Source organism: Colius striatus, chromosome Z, assembly GCF_028858725.1.
Source record: "Colius striatus isolate bColStr4 chromosome Z, bColStr4.1.hap1, whole genome shotgun sequence".
Taxonomy (NCBI): Eukaryota; Metazoa; Chordata; class Aves; order Coliiformes; family Coliidae; genus Colius; species Colius striatus.
In genome coordinates this window covers 60167716-60185010 of record NC_084790.1, presented here as the reverse complement: position 1 = coordinate 60185010, position 17295 = coordinate 60167716, and the positions used below count along the sequence as shown (strand labels likewise).

The 17295-nt window shown below is 38.6% G+C and overlaps 1 protein-coding gene across 2 annotated transcripts in view; it reads left to right on the top strand.

Annotated features, from left to right (window-relative positions):
* Positions 1-17295, top strand: part of SLC24A2 (solute carrier family 24 member 2) — a 110990-nt gene that overhangs the window by 53590 nt on the left and 40105 nt on the right. For both annotated transcript variants that reach the window (XM_062017859.1, XM_062017858.1), the window contains exons 2-3: positions 6864-6902; positions 9090-9198. In XM_062017859.1, the coding sequence (XP_061873843.1) occupies positions 6864-6902; positions 9090-9198 (148 nt within the window). The remainder of the gene's footprint in view (positions 1-6863; positions 6903-9089; positions 9199-17295) is intronic.

The window sequence follows — 17295 nt, the reverse complement described above, 5'->3', positions numbered from 1 at the left end:
TCTCCTGTCGGTGGTCTCTGTAGTGTAGCTGGAATTCAGTTGCACATTTTGCGGCTTGTATCATGAGTGACTTCAATTCAGTCATTTTTTAAATTTTGAGAACTTAATCTTGGAACACTCACTAATGCTTTCCTATGTAATATCGTTGATGAAGCAGCAGCGTATGAAACACTTCAAATTCAGGTATTTTAAAGCTAGCCATACTAAATGAATCCATATCGAAGTATTGTGACTTACAAGCAAATATGTGCATGAGTATCTAATGATTGTTGTAAGTACCTAGCTTTAGGGTTTGGTTTGTTGGTTTCTTTAAATATTCTTTAAACTTACATAGACATACAGAGCTATGGTGCTAATTTATATAATTTAAAAAATAACAAAAGGTGACTTCATTGACAAGTCTTGAAATAAGGATAAGAGGACAACTTAAAACTGCAGAATTACTTCTGACACTAAGGTGATTAAAAACTCATCAAGTCTTTAAGCTTGAGCTATTACATTGCCATCCTAAGCCAAAGATACCTGACTTTAAGCAAGTTCAGAGAAGGTAAGAGACATAGGGCACACTGTGACTTTCTTACACATATTAAACAACTAGATGTCATTTGATTGGTCTTATAGGTTGACTGGAAGTGTTGTACTTCATGTAACAGCATGTATAAAAATCTGGAATTAAATAAATTGAGCTAACATTAGCATGTAATTTAGCAACTGATACCTTAAACTATCCATTTGTCCTGCTCAAATCAGATAAGGTGCATCTCTTCTGAATGTTTATGATTCAGTATGTGTATGCTCATTAGGTAATTGCATGAAAAGACTCACATAAAAGAGGCAAGCGATTTGAATGAACAAAGCTATTCTGCTTTGCCTAGGGCTACAATTTTCACACTAGGTGCCTGTAAACAAGCAGTTGTAAATGCAGCCAGATATCTCATTTTGATGCTCCAGCTCAATGTCTTTGAAAGTTCAAGCTTAATTTAATAAAATATTTGTTTGATGAGTAAAATGAGCTTACAATCTCAATTTAATTTTCAATATGGTTCTTTTGAGTCTTATTTATTTTCTTCAACAATACATAATTATTCTTCTTTAGGTAGAACTACCTGGTTTAATTTACTTTTAGGAAAAGTGAAAGGAAAGAAGTCAGGCAAAGTGAAAGGGAATTTCAGTTTATTTTTCTATTTTGCTAAAGCTTTTTCATACTCTGCTTTAAATAACATCCAGTGTTCTGTACTCGGTTCACAATCTGAATACAAGTAATAATCTACTAAACAGTAACATTTAAGTTATAATCCTTACCATCAGTTTACTATAGTTTAAATATGCAAATATTTCCCTACGGCCACTTGCTGCTTTTCTACATAATGAATCTAGAGAGTAGGGTAATGAACTGCATCACCTTCAGTTAGCTCTACTGGTGCCACTGCAACACCTGACCCTGCTTCCATAGACTGTGGTGGTGATGATGAACTTTTATTCCCATGAATATCTAGAAGCATTTTAGTTGAACCATATTGAGACCACTAGGACTTGTACTTTTTGGCTTCCTGCCAACCACATAAAGCCTATGCATTATGTTGGCAGGAGTTATAACATGTGATTGTTTTGGGATATTTACATATAAAGGACATATAAGGGATTCCAGGTGGGTAAAATCTAAAGGTGTATGTCCTTAGAAAACTAGATAAAATAATACCTTACTTAGTTTTTTTCATTCTTTCACTGAGATCGTTAGACTCATTTCTGAAATCTCTCTAGCTGAGTTTGTTGTCTTGTATTTTAGATATGCATTAATGTAACTTATCATATGATTTCAAATATAGGTATAACAGTTCTATTCCAAGTACATTGTTAGCACTCCTCAGGATACTGATTTTAACAGATGATCTAGACCCTCTTAAGTTAACTAGTTTGACTACAGTGGCTGTCTTTGAAATGAATCTCATTTTTCTGCACTTGAGCCTAACAAAAAACCCTACAGAACTTAAGGGTAAGTGTCTTGCAAAGATTAGAGAATCCTGTGCACCATGAACTCTATCACCTGTTATTTACTTCAGGACTGACAAGCAAGGACTGACTGATAGGTATAAAATTGCAGAGACCGTATGCCGCGTTTGAAAATAAGTGTAAGAGAGAGTAGCAGAAGTCCTTCACTAGAAAAACATCTTGAAACACTTCAGCAAAACCATACCTTGGCTCATATTCTACAATAATTAGAGACATCATACTGCATCCAGCACTACCAGGCACCAAACGTCATGAGCTTTCATTATTACCATGAAAGCTGGTTTTGCCATGCAGTGTGTGATATCTAAATTGTATAGCAATAAACATGTAAATGCAAAACTTACTTAAAACAATAGGGAAATAGTACTTTTCCAATCCTAATGGGGAGAAAATGCCATCAAAAGCAAGATGTAAACAGCAACACCACAACTGAACTTTTCACTTCCATAGTTTAAAACATTGCTTTAAGGTGTTACTATTGTTATCCAGGAAATAATCTAGGTTTTATAAGCATTCTGTAACACCAGAATGTCAAACCATCATTTACATTCCTGTTTTTACAACTGTGGAGGCGTTTTTGCCTTAAAATTCTATTTATGTCCCAGTATTGAACATTTCTTCTAGGGTGTAACTTGATCAGCAAGTTAAGCTCAGAAATAATTGCATTATTAATCATGGGCAGAAAAAAAAATATAAAGACTCTATTTTACAGTGTTATATCACATTCTGTTCAGATGAAGAATTAAATTATTTCAGATTTTTTTCACCTGTTATTTTTTTATATGCAAAACATTTCATTATTCTTTATATCATAATTATCTTCTACAAAATTAAATTATATGGTACAAATTATCATCTAGTTAAATTTATGCATTCATGCAACTCCATCCAATTCCCTTTTATGTAAATGTCATTGTTTCTTTCAACATGATTTTTTTTTTAAAGTATGATCTCACATTAAGCTTAGAGCATGTGCAATTTTTTGAGGTGTGTTGAGTAATTTCAACCCTTCTTGACGATAAATCTTCAGCTCTTTGTCACGTAGAAATCAAAAAGTACTCAGATTTGTCAATTATATATTCTTACATCTTTCAGTACTAAAATTAAGAAATAATTTTCCTATCTTCAGAAGTTCAGAGTCCAAAATAATAATTTTTGAAACTTTAATAAAAGTTCCAGTTCTGAACACTCATCCATATCCTGTAAACTTTACTTCTGCAAGTGTACCCACTGATCTTTAAGACTTGGCAGTCCTAAATTGCTTCTTTTGAGTCAATAAGAACTTTACTTTGCTTGTCTTTTTTCCTTTCTTGCAAGTTTTGCTGCAAGATAAATTTTCTTTGCCATGAATATCCCTCAAAATGTACACAAACAACTCATGGATTTGAGAGTATGTGTGTGTGTATTTTCATTCCAAGAGAATGTGTGTGTATACTGTCTATATACAAGGTATTTTTATATCGTAGAATCATAGAATGGTAGGGATTGGAAGGGATCTTTAGAGATCATCTAATCCAATTGCCCTGAAGAAGCAAGTACACCTAGATCAGGTCACACAGGAACATGTCCAGATGGGTTTTGAAGATCTCCAGAGAAGGAACTCCACACTCTCCCTGGGCAACCTGTGCAAGGGCTCCCTCAACCTCACAATAAAATAGTTCTTTCTTAAGTTTAAATGGAATTTTTTGGGCTCCAGCTTCATCTCATTACCCCTTGTCCTGTTACTGGACAGTACAGGTAAAAGTGTCGCCCCATCCTCCTGACATCCACCCTTTAAGTACCTGTAAGTGTTAATGAGGCCTCTCCTTAATCTTCTCATATCTACACCAAACAGCCCCAGGTCCCGCAGCCTTTCCTTGTGTGAAAGATGTTCCAGTCCCCTGATCATCTTGGTGGCCCTGCACTGGACTCTCTCCAGCACTTCCCTGTCCCTCTTGAGCTGAGGAGCCCAGAACTGGACACAGGACTCCAGATGAGGCCTCACCAGGGCAGAGTAGAGGGGGAGAAGAACCTCCCTTGACCTGCTGGCCACACTCTTCTTGATGCATCCCAGGATGCCATTGGCCTTCTTGGCCACAAGGGCACATTGCTGGCTCATGGTTAGTTTATCATCAGTCAGGACTCCCAGGTCTCTCTCTGCAGAGCTGCTCTCCAGCAGGTCACCCCCAGCCTGTACTGGTGCATGGGGTTGTTCCTTCCCAGATGCAGGACTCTGCACTTGTCCTTGTTGAACCTCATGAGGTTCCTCTCTGCCCAACTCTCAAGCTCGTTGAGATCCCGCTGAATGACAGCACAGCCTTCTGGGGAATCAGTCCTCCCAGTTTGGTGTCATCATGGAAATTACTAATGGTATACTCTGTCCCTTTATTCAGATTGTTGATGAAGATGTTGAATGGCCACTGGCCACAGGCCTCCAACTTGATTCTGTGCCATTGATCACCACCCTCTGGGCTCTGTCATTCAGACCGCTCTCAATCCACCTCACTATCCACTCATCCAAGCCACACTGCTTGAGCTTTTTGATGAGGATGTTATGGGAGACTGTTAAAAGTGTTATGGGAGACTGTTAAAACCTTGCTGAAGTCAAGGTAGATGACATCTGCTGCTCTCCCCTCATCTAGACAGCCAGTCATGTCCTCATATAAGGCTCTCAGATTGGTCAAACAGGATTTCCCCTTGGTTGAATCCATGTTGACTCCCTCTGATAACTATCTTTTCCTTCATATGTTTAGTGACGATATTGAGGATTAATTGTTCCATCATCTTTCCAGGGATGGAGGTGAGGCTGACCAGCCTGTAGTTTCCTGGGTCATCCTTCCTGCCCTTTTTGAAGACTGGAGTGACATTGGCCTTTCTCCAGCCCTCAGGCACTTCGTCTGTCCTCCATGATTGTTTGAAAATGGTGGAGAGAGGCTTAGCAACCACATCAGCCATCTCCTTCAGCACTCCAGGATGCATCCCATCAGGACCCATTGATTTTTGAGTGTTAGGCTTGCCCAAGAAGTCTTTAACCTCCCCCTCATCCACCAAGGGCAAGTCCTGTGTTGTCCAGGCCATCCTCTTATCCTTGCTGGACTTGGCTTCCTGCGAACTGCCCTTGGCTCTAAAGACTGAAGCAAAGAAGGCATTCACTGTTTCGGCCTTCTCTGCATCCTCAGTCACCAGGGCACCCTCTGTGTTCAGCAGCAGGCCTACATTCCTCTTAATCTTCCTTTTGCTGCTGATGTATATATACACATACACAGTCACATTATGCAAAAATTTTCTAAGATGTTTCCAATGTTTTAATAACATTTAGGAGCACAGATTTTGTATTTTTGTTTACTTTTCTTTCCATTCAATTAAAAGTTCCTTTCATGATTGTTGTCTTCAATAGAGGTATAAAGCTTTTTTTAATAACTATTTCTCACACAAGGGTGGTCTATTTTCTCGGTTGACAGGTAGTTTCTTTATCAGAACAAAGAGCTTTTCTTTGCCTCATTATCTCTTCTTCAAGAAGAGTTCAGTTGTAGTTATTGTTTTATGTATTATGGAACAGAAAGGATCTGCTATGTTATCAGCGGTTGTTCATAACTACTTGCCTTCCACTTAACCTTGAAGGCTACTTTACTAACTTAAAAGCCATGTCCTAAAAATCATTGTTGACATGTGTCCAAAACCTGGGTTTTGCTGCACTGCTGAGATTGTTCCCTGTAACAGTTGTGACATAATTTTCTTTCTGTATAATGTACCAAGTGAGTCTTGAGATGGAGGAGATTATTTATATACCAGTTTGTGGGAAAGGAGTTATGATCGAATAAGAAGGAACATAAGACAGCTCACCTTTGCACTGTGCCCTGTTTTAATTAGTATTTGATGACCTGAGTTTCATATATTCTAGTATTAACATTCCTTGGGATAAGCCAAATTACTAAAAAAATAACATGATTTTATCATACAACTTTAAAGAAGTCACGGAAACATATTCCATGACAATAGTTCCCACTTAACACAGCTGTTAATTTTATTAAAGAAACAAGCAAAACTTGGGACTGCAGTGAATGTCTGCACCACCTTACCACACTTGCAATCTGTTTTTGCAATCAGTTACTTAACGTATTGAACCAAAATCAGATACAAAATTTTGCATTTTCTTTTTTTCAGTGCAAATTCTATTCTCTCTTGGATGTGTCTTTTGGTGATATGCTCTGCTACTGTTGTCTTAGAAATAGGACATAGGAATCACAAATCATCTCCATGATACATTCCTAACTTCAAGGCATCAATTGCCTTCAGAATCTACCCAGACTCTCATTTTCCTTCCCAGCAGAGCAGTATGTGCTAGGTTGCATGTTCTTAGCTGCCAGCTTGTGCTAAATGGCCCTTTGATGGGAGTGGTTGAACGGAAACATTGTGGTTTTTACTTCCTTGCCTAGTACCTTCCTGCAAAATAGCAAGGCAGTGTTTGTTTCTCCTTTTTAGGCTTTTCATTGAACATTGCTCAGTCATGAGTTCCTTATTGCTTTTAGTTTTTGAGTCCTCAGTCTCTCCAACTGGTTGACATACTAGGAGTTTGCATCCCTATGTAATTTCTGTGAATTGAACATTTTGATCTGCAGTCCAGATGCTCTGTGCAAGGCCCAGAGACAGCAACAATTCCTGTCCAAAAAAATGACAAGATTAAAAGACTCCTGCAACATTGCAGTGTGAATTTACACCGATTTACTTGATCTCTGCAATGCTTTAATTCCAGTGTTTCAAAAACTTATCACAACAGCATTCATAGGATCAGACATCTGTGGTGTTTTGCTGCCTTTCCATTCTATGCATGTTCTATCTGACACTTCTTTTTGTTCTTTTTCCTATTCATGCAGTCACCTCAAGCTGGCGACAAGGATGACCAAACATTGACGGTAGGCAGCAATTAGTATGTATTTGACCATTTATTTCTCAGGAGTATAATGAGACAAGCCTTTGGTTTGGCACACATCAGCATTTTTCTAAATTACTGTGATTTCTTTCCCCCTCCTTTGCTACTATAGAAGTTAATTGATTTATTTCCAAAGTTAAAACAATAAATTAATTTTCTTCTTCAGTTTCTATAATTTTTAATTTAGTATTTGTATGACACCAAAGATTAATCCATGTACCACATCATATTGCAAAATACTATTTTCTTAAGGATTGCTTTTTTCCCTCTAATTGCATTTCAGGTTCTTATTAGTCAGCAGTCAGTTGGCTTTGATTATCCTTTATATTGAAACAAGCAGACGGACATCGACAAAGAAGTCTTACTTTATGGGATGTAGTAAATACATTGATTATTTACTAGGTAACAGCAAGGGGGAAAGAAGCTCAAAATATATTTTAAATTTCTTTAAAAGCACATAAAGGATGCTCCATTGCTGTAGGAGTCTGCATTTCCTTACCACCCTCTCAATCTGTTTTTGCAATTAGTTGCTAGTGTATTGAACCAAAGTGAGGAGTATGTTTCACTCTGAGTGAGCTTTAGGATTTTGCCCTTAAGAAAGGATTGTCTCTGCTCTTTTTCTTCATAAATTTGATAACATGCATGTTTGCAAGGTACCAATGAAATAAAAATTAGAAATTACTTGAGGGATTCATCCACAGGGTTCTCCAAATTATGAATTCTCCATGATGCAAGTAACAGGTTTTTATTTTCATAGAGTCATAGAATCATAGAATGGTAGGGGTTGGAAGGGATCTTTAGAAATCATCTAGTCCAACCCTCCTGCAGAAGCAGGGTCACCTAGATCAGGTCATATAAGAACATGTCCAAGTGGGTCTTGAAGACCTACAAGGAAGGAGACTCCACAACCCCTCTGGGCAGCCTGTGCCAGGGCTCCGTCACCCTCACAGTGAAATAGTTTTTTCTTATGTTTAAGTGGAACTTTTTGTGTTCCAGCTTCATCCCATTACCCCTTGTCCTGTTACTATCTACTACAGAAAAAAGGGATGTCCCAACCTCCTGGCATCCACCCTTTAGATATTTATAAATTGTTATTAAGATCTCCCCTCAATCTCCTCTTCTCCAGACTAAACAGCCCCAGGTCCCGCAGCCTTTCCTTGTATGAAAGATGTTCCATACCCTTGATCATCTTAGTGGCCCTGCACTGGACTCTCTCCAGCACTCTCGTATCCCTCTTGAGCTGAGGAGCCCAGAACTGGACACAGGACTCCAGATGAGGCCTCACCAGGGCAGAGGATAGAGAGGGAGAAGAACCTCCCTTGACCTGCTGGCCACACTCTTCTTGATGCACCCCAGGATGCCATTGGCCTTCTTGGCCACGAGGGCACATTGCTGGCTCATGTTCAGTTTATTATCAGTCAGGACTCCCAGGTCTCTCTCTGCAGAGCTGCTCTCCAGCAGGTCACCCCCAGCCTGTACTGGTGCATGGGGTTGTTCCTTCCCAGGTGCAGTACTCTGTACTTGTCCTTGTTGAACCTCATGAGGTTCCTCTCTGCCCAACTCTCAAGCTGGTCGAGATCCCACTGAATGGCAGCACAGCCTTCTGGGGAATCAGCCAGTCCTCCCAATTTGGTGTCATCAGCCAACTTGCTGAGGGTACAATCTGTCCCCTCATCCAGGTCGTTGATGAAGATGTTGAACAGGACTGGCCCTGTGGAATTCCACTGGCCACAGGCCTCCAACTCGATTCTGTGCCATTGATCACCACCCTCTGGGCTCTGTCATTCAGCCAGCTCTCGATCCACCTCATTGTCCACTCATCCAAGCCACACTGCTTGAGCTTTCTGATGAGGATATTATGGGAGACAGTGTCAAAAGCCTTTCAATTATTTTCCTATCATTTTATGAGTTTTCACAGAGAAGGATTCTTTTTTCTCAGCTCTTTTTCCTCAGCCCTGGAACACTAATGATGATCCATCCACTCCAGAGGAATTGTCTATACATACCACAATGTTTAATACAGTGTATAGTTTACTATAATCTGCTATAGATGATGGTTGAAGATATTTCACTTTGTAGTCAGATGTGAGATTAATTCATAGAGTTTCAGACTTGTTTTCACAGAAACAACAAGATAATGCTAAATTCTTTCTCTTATTTTTCCACCTAGACCAAGCCACGGCTCCAGCGGGGAGGAAGCTCTGCATCTCTCCACAACAGTCTAATGAGGAACAGCATCTTCCAGCTCATGATTCACACACTTGACCCACTTGCTGAAGGTATTCTTACTAATTTTGGGCGTTTTCTGTTCCAAAAGCAATCACTTTCCCTTTTCCCTTACTCCTCGTGAAATTATTTTTTTTCATTCATGTTGCTTTTACCGGACTTTTCTGTCTGTGTTTGAATTTTCTGATAGAGTTTGGATATTATGACGATACACATGCTTCCAGAAAGACTTGCAGCTTAGGAAATCTGTTCATTGTGGTGCTAAGACTGGTCACTTGGTGGATGTGTGTCACAACTACTGTTTCACTTCGCCTCTGGGTTCAGCAGCAATTTATAAACGACAAAAATTCTAGTCTTTTTTACTTTTTTAGAGGGTTTTTTTGTTTTCTTTTGTGATTTTTATTTTAATACATCAGGAAAAAAAAGCCAAAATGAAGGATAATTTGTCATAATGAAACTCTGCAGATTTGAGTGTTGGTGGTTTAACACTGACATTGGAAAAAATGCAATGAACATCCTTCTGTGTTACATGCATGTTAACAGTTTGCATGCTTTATCCAAGTGTAGTATAATTTATTTTTTTCTTCTTTGAGAAGGCAACAGGAAGACCGTGATTCATTTGGTCTGAGAACTTCGCAGGAAAACCACAATTGCTTTGCAGTTTTGGAGTGATTTGAATCTCGGCATCTGGTAGACTTCAAAAAAAAATCAAGACCAGGTGTTTATGTGGTGAATGTGTATCTATGACTATTCTTGATGTAGTAATAAATGTCTTGAGGAAATAGCATTTGTGGAGGAATTGTGAGGAACAAAAGAGGCTTAAGATACTACTGACAATGAGACCCTCCACATTTCAGTGATCAAAAAGTATATGTAGCACTTTGTTGCATTTCAGTTCCTTTATGTTTCTCATTACAATATTCCATACAGATTTTTAAATTGCTCTTTATATCTTGGACAAAGCAAATCTACATTTGCAGTTTACTTTTCAAAAGCTGAAGCTGACACTCATTTTCTCAACACAAGGGCGATTTTAGCTCTTCCAATCTCCATGCTGTAATTTCTACTCAGATTCACATCGCTTTTCCCTTTGGTTAATGCTACACCATTAACGGCCAAAGTCTGTTGTCTGTTAGAATGGAGTTGTCAACAGACTGTGCCCAGTCCATTTCCACTGAATGCTGACAAAAGACATATGAAATTTATTGCTGTTGCATGTTTGCATCACTACAGGTAAGCAGGCTTTCTAACTGCTGCACCCAGTAAGTCTCACCTTTACCCATCTGGTAGCCAAGCTTTTAACTCTGTTATAAGAAGAAAATACTTTGAATCTCAATTGTTCGCTTTTTAAGAAGTGGGAAAAGCTCATTAGCAGGGACAGAACCTAAATGATAGATTAGAAACCACTGAAAAGCCAGAAATGTTGGCTTCATTTTGGACTTAGTGAAGATTCAGAAGTAAGATCGGCTCTCAGGTATTTTTCCATTGCTCAAGCTTGTTTTACTTCTTAGTGAAACATAGATTGATGTTCAAGTGAACATAGATTGTTCATTGTTCAGACCTTTTCTCATTACTTTTCCCCTGTAGCCAGCTTGCATTATATACTGTGATCCAGAGGCTTGCCACCTCATGGCAGCATAGGAAAAAAAAGGTTTTGAAATCTGAAATCCATTTTGGCAGACAGAGAAGCCCAACCCTTTGGAAAATTAGGTATTATAATTAACTTTATCAGGTAACTCAATGCTGTTCCTTATGTCAGTAAAACACTTGAGATCACTGTGGATTGATAGAAGTGGTTGCAATGGATAGATCTTATTGAAATTACTCAAGTTAAATTTTCTTCAAGGTTTCTTCGCTCACAATACTTTGCTGTTTCTTTAGATTTTTTCCTCTCCTCCCCCTCCCCTCCCCTCCCCTCTCCTTTTGCAATAAATATTGTGTTTTAATAAACAACTTTCATGAAGAAATGGCCAAGGAGATACTGGAAAATAGCCTTTGTATGGCCAGATGACTAAGTTGGTGTAATATCAAAGAAGCTGATATTGCAAATTTCCATTGACTTCACAAAATTCGGTTTCATTTATGAGAGCATGAAAGTGCCAATATAGGAACGTGATTTAATAAGTATTTTTGCGTGTGGTTTTAATTTTTTACAAATATACTCAGATATGTAGGAGAAATGTGAAAAAAACCAACACACTTTTCTGTCACACAGTCATGACCCTTAACCATTTCTGAGGCACCATGCTATTTGTAGGCAGACTTGGCTTTCAAGATCTTTTGCACTGTAGGCAGTCTGGAAGGCAGAGTGTTGGAAGTCTCAACTGAACACTCACATTGTTTCCTGAGATTATGAGCTTTTAAGTGTCCACAGTCATTATACTGTATTCAGATAATTTTACAGATGTCCATTAAAGGAAAGATACTCCAGTTTGATGTAAGTACTGTGGCTGACCAAGGTAGGTAATACTAGTTAACAAATTTGGATGTCATTCTACTTGAATCTTACATACCGTTCAAAAATATGTGAGATAATGGATATGGATACTTGCTGTATATAGTATTGATTATCTGTTTGGTTTTGGTATGAATGTTACCTACCAAACTCTCACCGTGTTCTTGTGTCTCACCATCTTCCTGTGCAAAATGAACATCAAACGGTCAAGTGGTGTATTGTGTTTACTTCAACAGATCTTTGTCATGCTAGCTATGTTATTTTTTAAGCTGATAGCATTTCATCATTGAGAATTAAAAGGGATAGTATTTAATAGAAGCATCTGAGAAGTGCAGCCCTTTGCTCTATAAAACCATAATTTGGGGAGATGTAGAAATGTAAAGAACTACCTTGTACCTTCTCTGGTGCACATGGTTTTCTCAGCTTCATATGCCCTTTCTCACTACGAAAAAACCCCAACAAACCAAATATAATGAAGAAATAAATGAATGATTCATGATAGTTTTGTGTAAGCAAAGGAGATTAGCTCTCTTGCATTACATGAATGCAAGACACCCAACGTATTTTAGTCTCTTCCCATAGGTTGTCTTCCTCAACACTTGCCCTCCTTCTGGACTACTGTGTCAGTTAGTCCAGCTTTTCCTTCCATTTACATCAATAATAAAGTTCAAAGTTACATTCTCTTGAATAATTGCAAGGAAAATTATGGCATGAAAAGGCACACTGCTTTGTCATTCAGACTTGTGTGTGCTTTGCAGGGCTGACAGAAGTCCTGCCTAAGTCATCCTGGTAGCATAATCAGTACAGAATATATAAAAAGGCTGTGTGACTATTAAAGGTCAGCCTGATCTACGCAGTGTTACTGTTGCATTAACATGCAGTGTATTTATAGAAAACCAGTTCATCATATTTACTCATGAATAATTCTTTTGTGAAGTCAGAACCAACCTCTACTTGAATAGAGAGCCTCTTAAAATATGCACTTGATTGTAAGTAGGGAAAGACAGAGAAAAATGACCTTAAGAAGTTTTTACATTCCTTAAAATGTAGATAAACAGAGCAATCATGATAGATGATTGCACACTTATGAACCCTTCTTTCCTTTTCCCTTTCCACACAATTGTGGTTTTGTCGTGGCTTGTGCTTCCCTTGTGTGAACCAGCTTGCTGTTTGGAATGGGTAGGCTTGCAAAGTGTCCAGCATACCTCTGACAGATGAGTAACATGTGAGATCCGTGGGAGTTGCTGGACATTTGGCTTTTTGCATTCAGGCAAATGTGCAGCCATCCTCTGGATTTAACAGTCTGAGACAAGGAAGGCTTCTGCCCTTCAAAATCTTGGTCTCAGCGTGAAGCTTCTGAGAAGATAAAGAGTTCAGCCACACTGGCAGGCAAATGTGTAGGGTACTTATTAATGGGACGTGAGATTTCCGTTACAGTTGAGACCTCATCATTCATTAAAAATATAAATATCTGTATGACATTATTTTTTGTTACTTTTATCTCATTACATAAACAATGACCTTGCTATAGATAATTTCCTGAGGATTAAGATTAATGTCTGCCTGTGCATCAGGCTATCATCAATTCCCAGCCAGTCATTAATCCCCAGGAAATCCTTTGCCATATTTGCTTCTGCTTAAGTGCCAGCCTGGCAATCCTTTATTCACTGAGTGTTGAGCTGGACTGTTCATGACAGCATAATCCATATGAGTAAGGATGACAGCATCAGCACTGCTGTGTTAGTCAGACCTCAATTCAAAATACAAGAAATTTGAATATAAATCATATAATTCACTGATTATTTGTGGTTTTGGTTTTTTTGGGGGGTTTTTTTCTGAGTCCTGAACCTCAGATAACTTTGTCCTAGTTTTGAAACAGACATTCCTGGATTTCGGAAGTATAAGGATTTACAAAAATCTCTTTACATTTTTTTAGAAGAAGAGGGCTGTTGTTTTGCAGTGGGAGCAGGGGAAGGAAAAGCGTGAGAAGTATTTTGTATGAAAGTATCTGCTATACATAGTAAGCCTACCTTCTTGCTACAAGCTGTAGGTTACTTTAAAGAGCAATTCCTTCAGGTTTTCCTCTCTGGAGGCTCCTGTGGGTACTATTTTGAAAAGGGAGGATACTGGTGGTGAAGTGAAGATTCAGAGCACCAGTGCAACCTGAAGCTACCCTGCTTTTCTTGCACAGATTTAACAGGCTACAGGAAGAATGCAGTCTTTTTCTTTAGAAGCCATTTTTTTGTCTGTTGATAAGGTCAACAAAACATCTTCTGCAAGTAAGGACTTAGCTAAATGCCTACTCCCTTGCTCCTGGGTGAGAAGGATATAATTCATATGCAAACAGAATCCTCTGCATGAGAATGGCTGTGACATAAATCTCTGTCATGGCTCAATCCCCAGTCAGAAATAGGTATCTTTGGCAATTCTATCCCATTCTCATCTCTAGTCCTATTTCCAGAGTGGAAAACTACAGCATATACTTCTGCAGAAAAGTTTTTGTTTATCTGATATGCTTTACTTTTTTTAAACATAAAGATGATGCAAGTTATTGATGAGAGAAGTAACCTTCCATAACATAATGCTAATCTAACAATTCTGTCACTTCCTTCACTGAATGCAGAAAAATATGGCACTGTTGTTGTCTGCTCTGATATAAAAGAAACAGACCTGCTATTCAGATGTCTCAGAAAAATAAAGAACAATGTGATCCTCAAAGTTTTTGAGAAATAGTGCATTATTTATAATTACTCACTAGATCCTATTTTGTTCCTAGATACTGATATTGAGAATTTCCCAGCTTTTCCATTCACCTCAGGCTGTTTCACTTAATTTGTACCTGCTACTTGTTTTCTATTCTGAGATGTCATGAAAAACGTCAGCTTACTTGAAAGACATCTGACAAAGGTGACTCACCTGCTTGATCAAGCTTTGGTCTCTTTTTGCAAATCCCCTGTGCTTTTATTCTTCTCCTAGCCTGGGTAAGCTGTACCATCATGTCTATGCTTGCACCCATTGGTAACTCTTTTTTAGCTGTAGCTCTTTGCTTGTTATATCCTCGGACAAGTAAGGCAAGGCAGCTCAGCTTACGCCAACTCATGGGTAACACTCAGCTCCTCATTGGTGGAGTAATCTGAGCACTTCCACTTTCCTCCATTCTAGCGTGTGGATGCTGCAGGACTTCAGTGCGCCTCCTAACACAGTGCCAGAGATGAAAAAGATAACTACTCAGTAGCTTTTAAGCACAATAACATATTATCTAACATGAGGAAATATGCAAATCTACAAAAAATATTGATAAAATAATTATGTATGTTATTAACTATTTCTGCTGTACTTCCTTCATTATTCTTCAATGTGCTTTAGGCTTACCCATGCACTGAAAAGGAGCTCAGAATGTGTCTTGCACAGTTTTTCTTAGTCAGCTTGTTCCAATTCTTGCCCACCAGAGAAAAACAGGTCCCTGAGCAGAGCACTCAGAGCATTTTGGCTTTCTGCTCTGATGAAGGCTGAAATGTTTGCAATGGATTTCTGCCAGAGAAGATGGGGGCTCCCTGCCAGGTTCACATACAAATTAATAGCAGTTAGTTATAATCTAGTGTCTTCCCTTTATCTCCATCCCATGGTATCTCAGTCTCGTACAAAGATGGGAAACCAATCAAAAGGGCAATTAGGCTTACCTTCAAAGAGGAGTGTCATGTCTTTCAAAGGCAGATACTCATATCCTCTTATGCAGCTAGTCTTCACAAAATTGTGTTGGTTGGAAGGGACCTCTTGAATTACAGAATTCAGCTAGTCCAACCTCCTACTCAAGCAAGATCAGTTAGGGCAGGTTGCGCAGGAGTGTGTCTAGTCATGTTTTGAGTATCTCCACAAATGGAGATTCCAAAATCTTTCTGAGAAATCCGTTCCAGTGTTTGACCATTATCACAATAAAAGGTGTTGTCTTGAGTCCAGATGGAATTTTCTGGGTTTTCATTTGTGCCCATCGACTCTCTTTCTGTCAATGAGCACTTCTGAGAAGAGTCTCATTCCTTCTTTCCCTCCCATACATGTGGATAAGATCAATTTGAGCCATCTCTCATCCAAGCTGTTCAGACCCACGTCTTTCAGCCTCTCCTCAAACAAGAGATGAGTCCCTCCACGATTTTTGTCGTCCCACGCTGGACTTGCTGCTGTATGTCCATGACTCTACTGTGCTGGCAAACTGAGAACTGGACCTAGGATTTACACATGTCTCACTTTCACCATGCTGGGTGGAGGGAAAGTATCACCTCCCTTGACCTGTTGGCATTGCTTTGCTTAGTGGAGACAAGGACACTGTTGGCCATCTTTGCTGCAAGGGTGCTTTGCTAGCTCAGCTTTCAGTGGTGTGGTTCTCTGCACAGTCATTATCAAGAAGAAAGCTTTTTTTCCCTGGAGATTTTGATTAGCTAAAAGAGATTAGTGAAGAAATGAAGCCCATCACTCCCCAGTGAGGCCTCCTTTCCTCTGTCTTCACCTTTCAACTATGGCAGAGATTGCAGAAATTTTATTGTCAATTTAAGTACCTGAGATTGCATGGTTAATGTAGATGAGTAGTTTTACAGATATCTCAAACGTCAAACTGTAATTCAGAAACTATGTAGAACTCTCCTCTCTGCCAGAATGAGCAGCACCATAGGTGTAATAGAAACCAAGCATTATGTGCAGCTAAGGGCAAGTCTGTGGTATTTTAAATAGCTCTGTTGATATCTGTCAAAAGTTGAGAGAGAAATTAAATAGCTCTTTCCCTCAGTATTACTTAAGATTTCAAAGCCAAAAAGGAATAGCAATTGAATGTACAAACTTCCATGTATCACACATAAGATATAAATGTCACTGCAACAGCTGTAAAACCTGAGCTGTCTACGAAGATGTGTGCTTTTGGCACAGAGAAAATGACATCTTAGGGTAGTGAACAGAATTTTATTATGAGGTTTTGGTTCAGCTTGTTTATCTAAATGTCAATCACAAATGTATATCAACAGTGAAAGATGCAGACTTTTGAAGTCTGAATTATTTTTCTGAGTGGGTTTATTTATCATGCATGTGGGGACGACATAGTTCTTGCCATATTTTGAAAATTTTGGTCTTGCTTTTGCTAAAGACTGGGGCTGCACTTCCATGACTATGGAGTGGGCAGGCTTGTCACTTTTATCCTATCCACAGTATGTGTCTGTAGATAGTGAGATGTATGAAAAATTGGATACATTTTTGCTATACAGAACTTGGGGTGCAAAGAAACCCAAATTTCTCTCAGAATGAGCAATTCAGTGGCAAAATGTAGCTGTTTGTAGCAATGCTCTCAAACTCTACAGCAATAAATGTCAGGTCTGCTTAATATCAAATGCTCCCAAAATGCAGGGAGAAGGCAGAACTTACTGCTAGTTTTAAAGACAGAAATTTTAGCTACTTAAAAACTGAAGAATAGGTCTCCCTCCAGTATAGCTCTTTGTAGGTAAAAAAAAAAAAAAAAAGTAAAATAATGGAGATTTTCTGATGCCTTTTTAAAATGTTTTGTGAAAGTCATTTAATCATTGTATTTATTTTGTGGTAAATGTTAGTTTTCACAACAATTTATTTCTACATATTATGTTTTATTCTTTTAAATTGAATCTAGTCAAGCTGCTCATTGCACACAAAATTTGTGTCTCTCATCTCCATATTTTCCAGT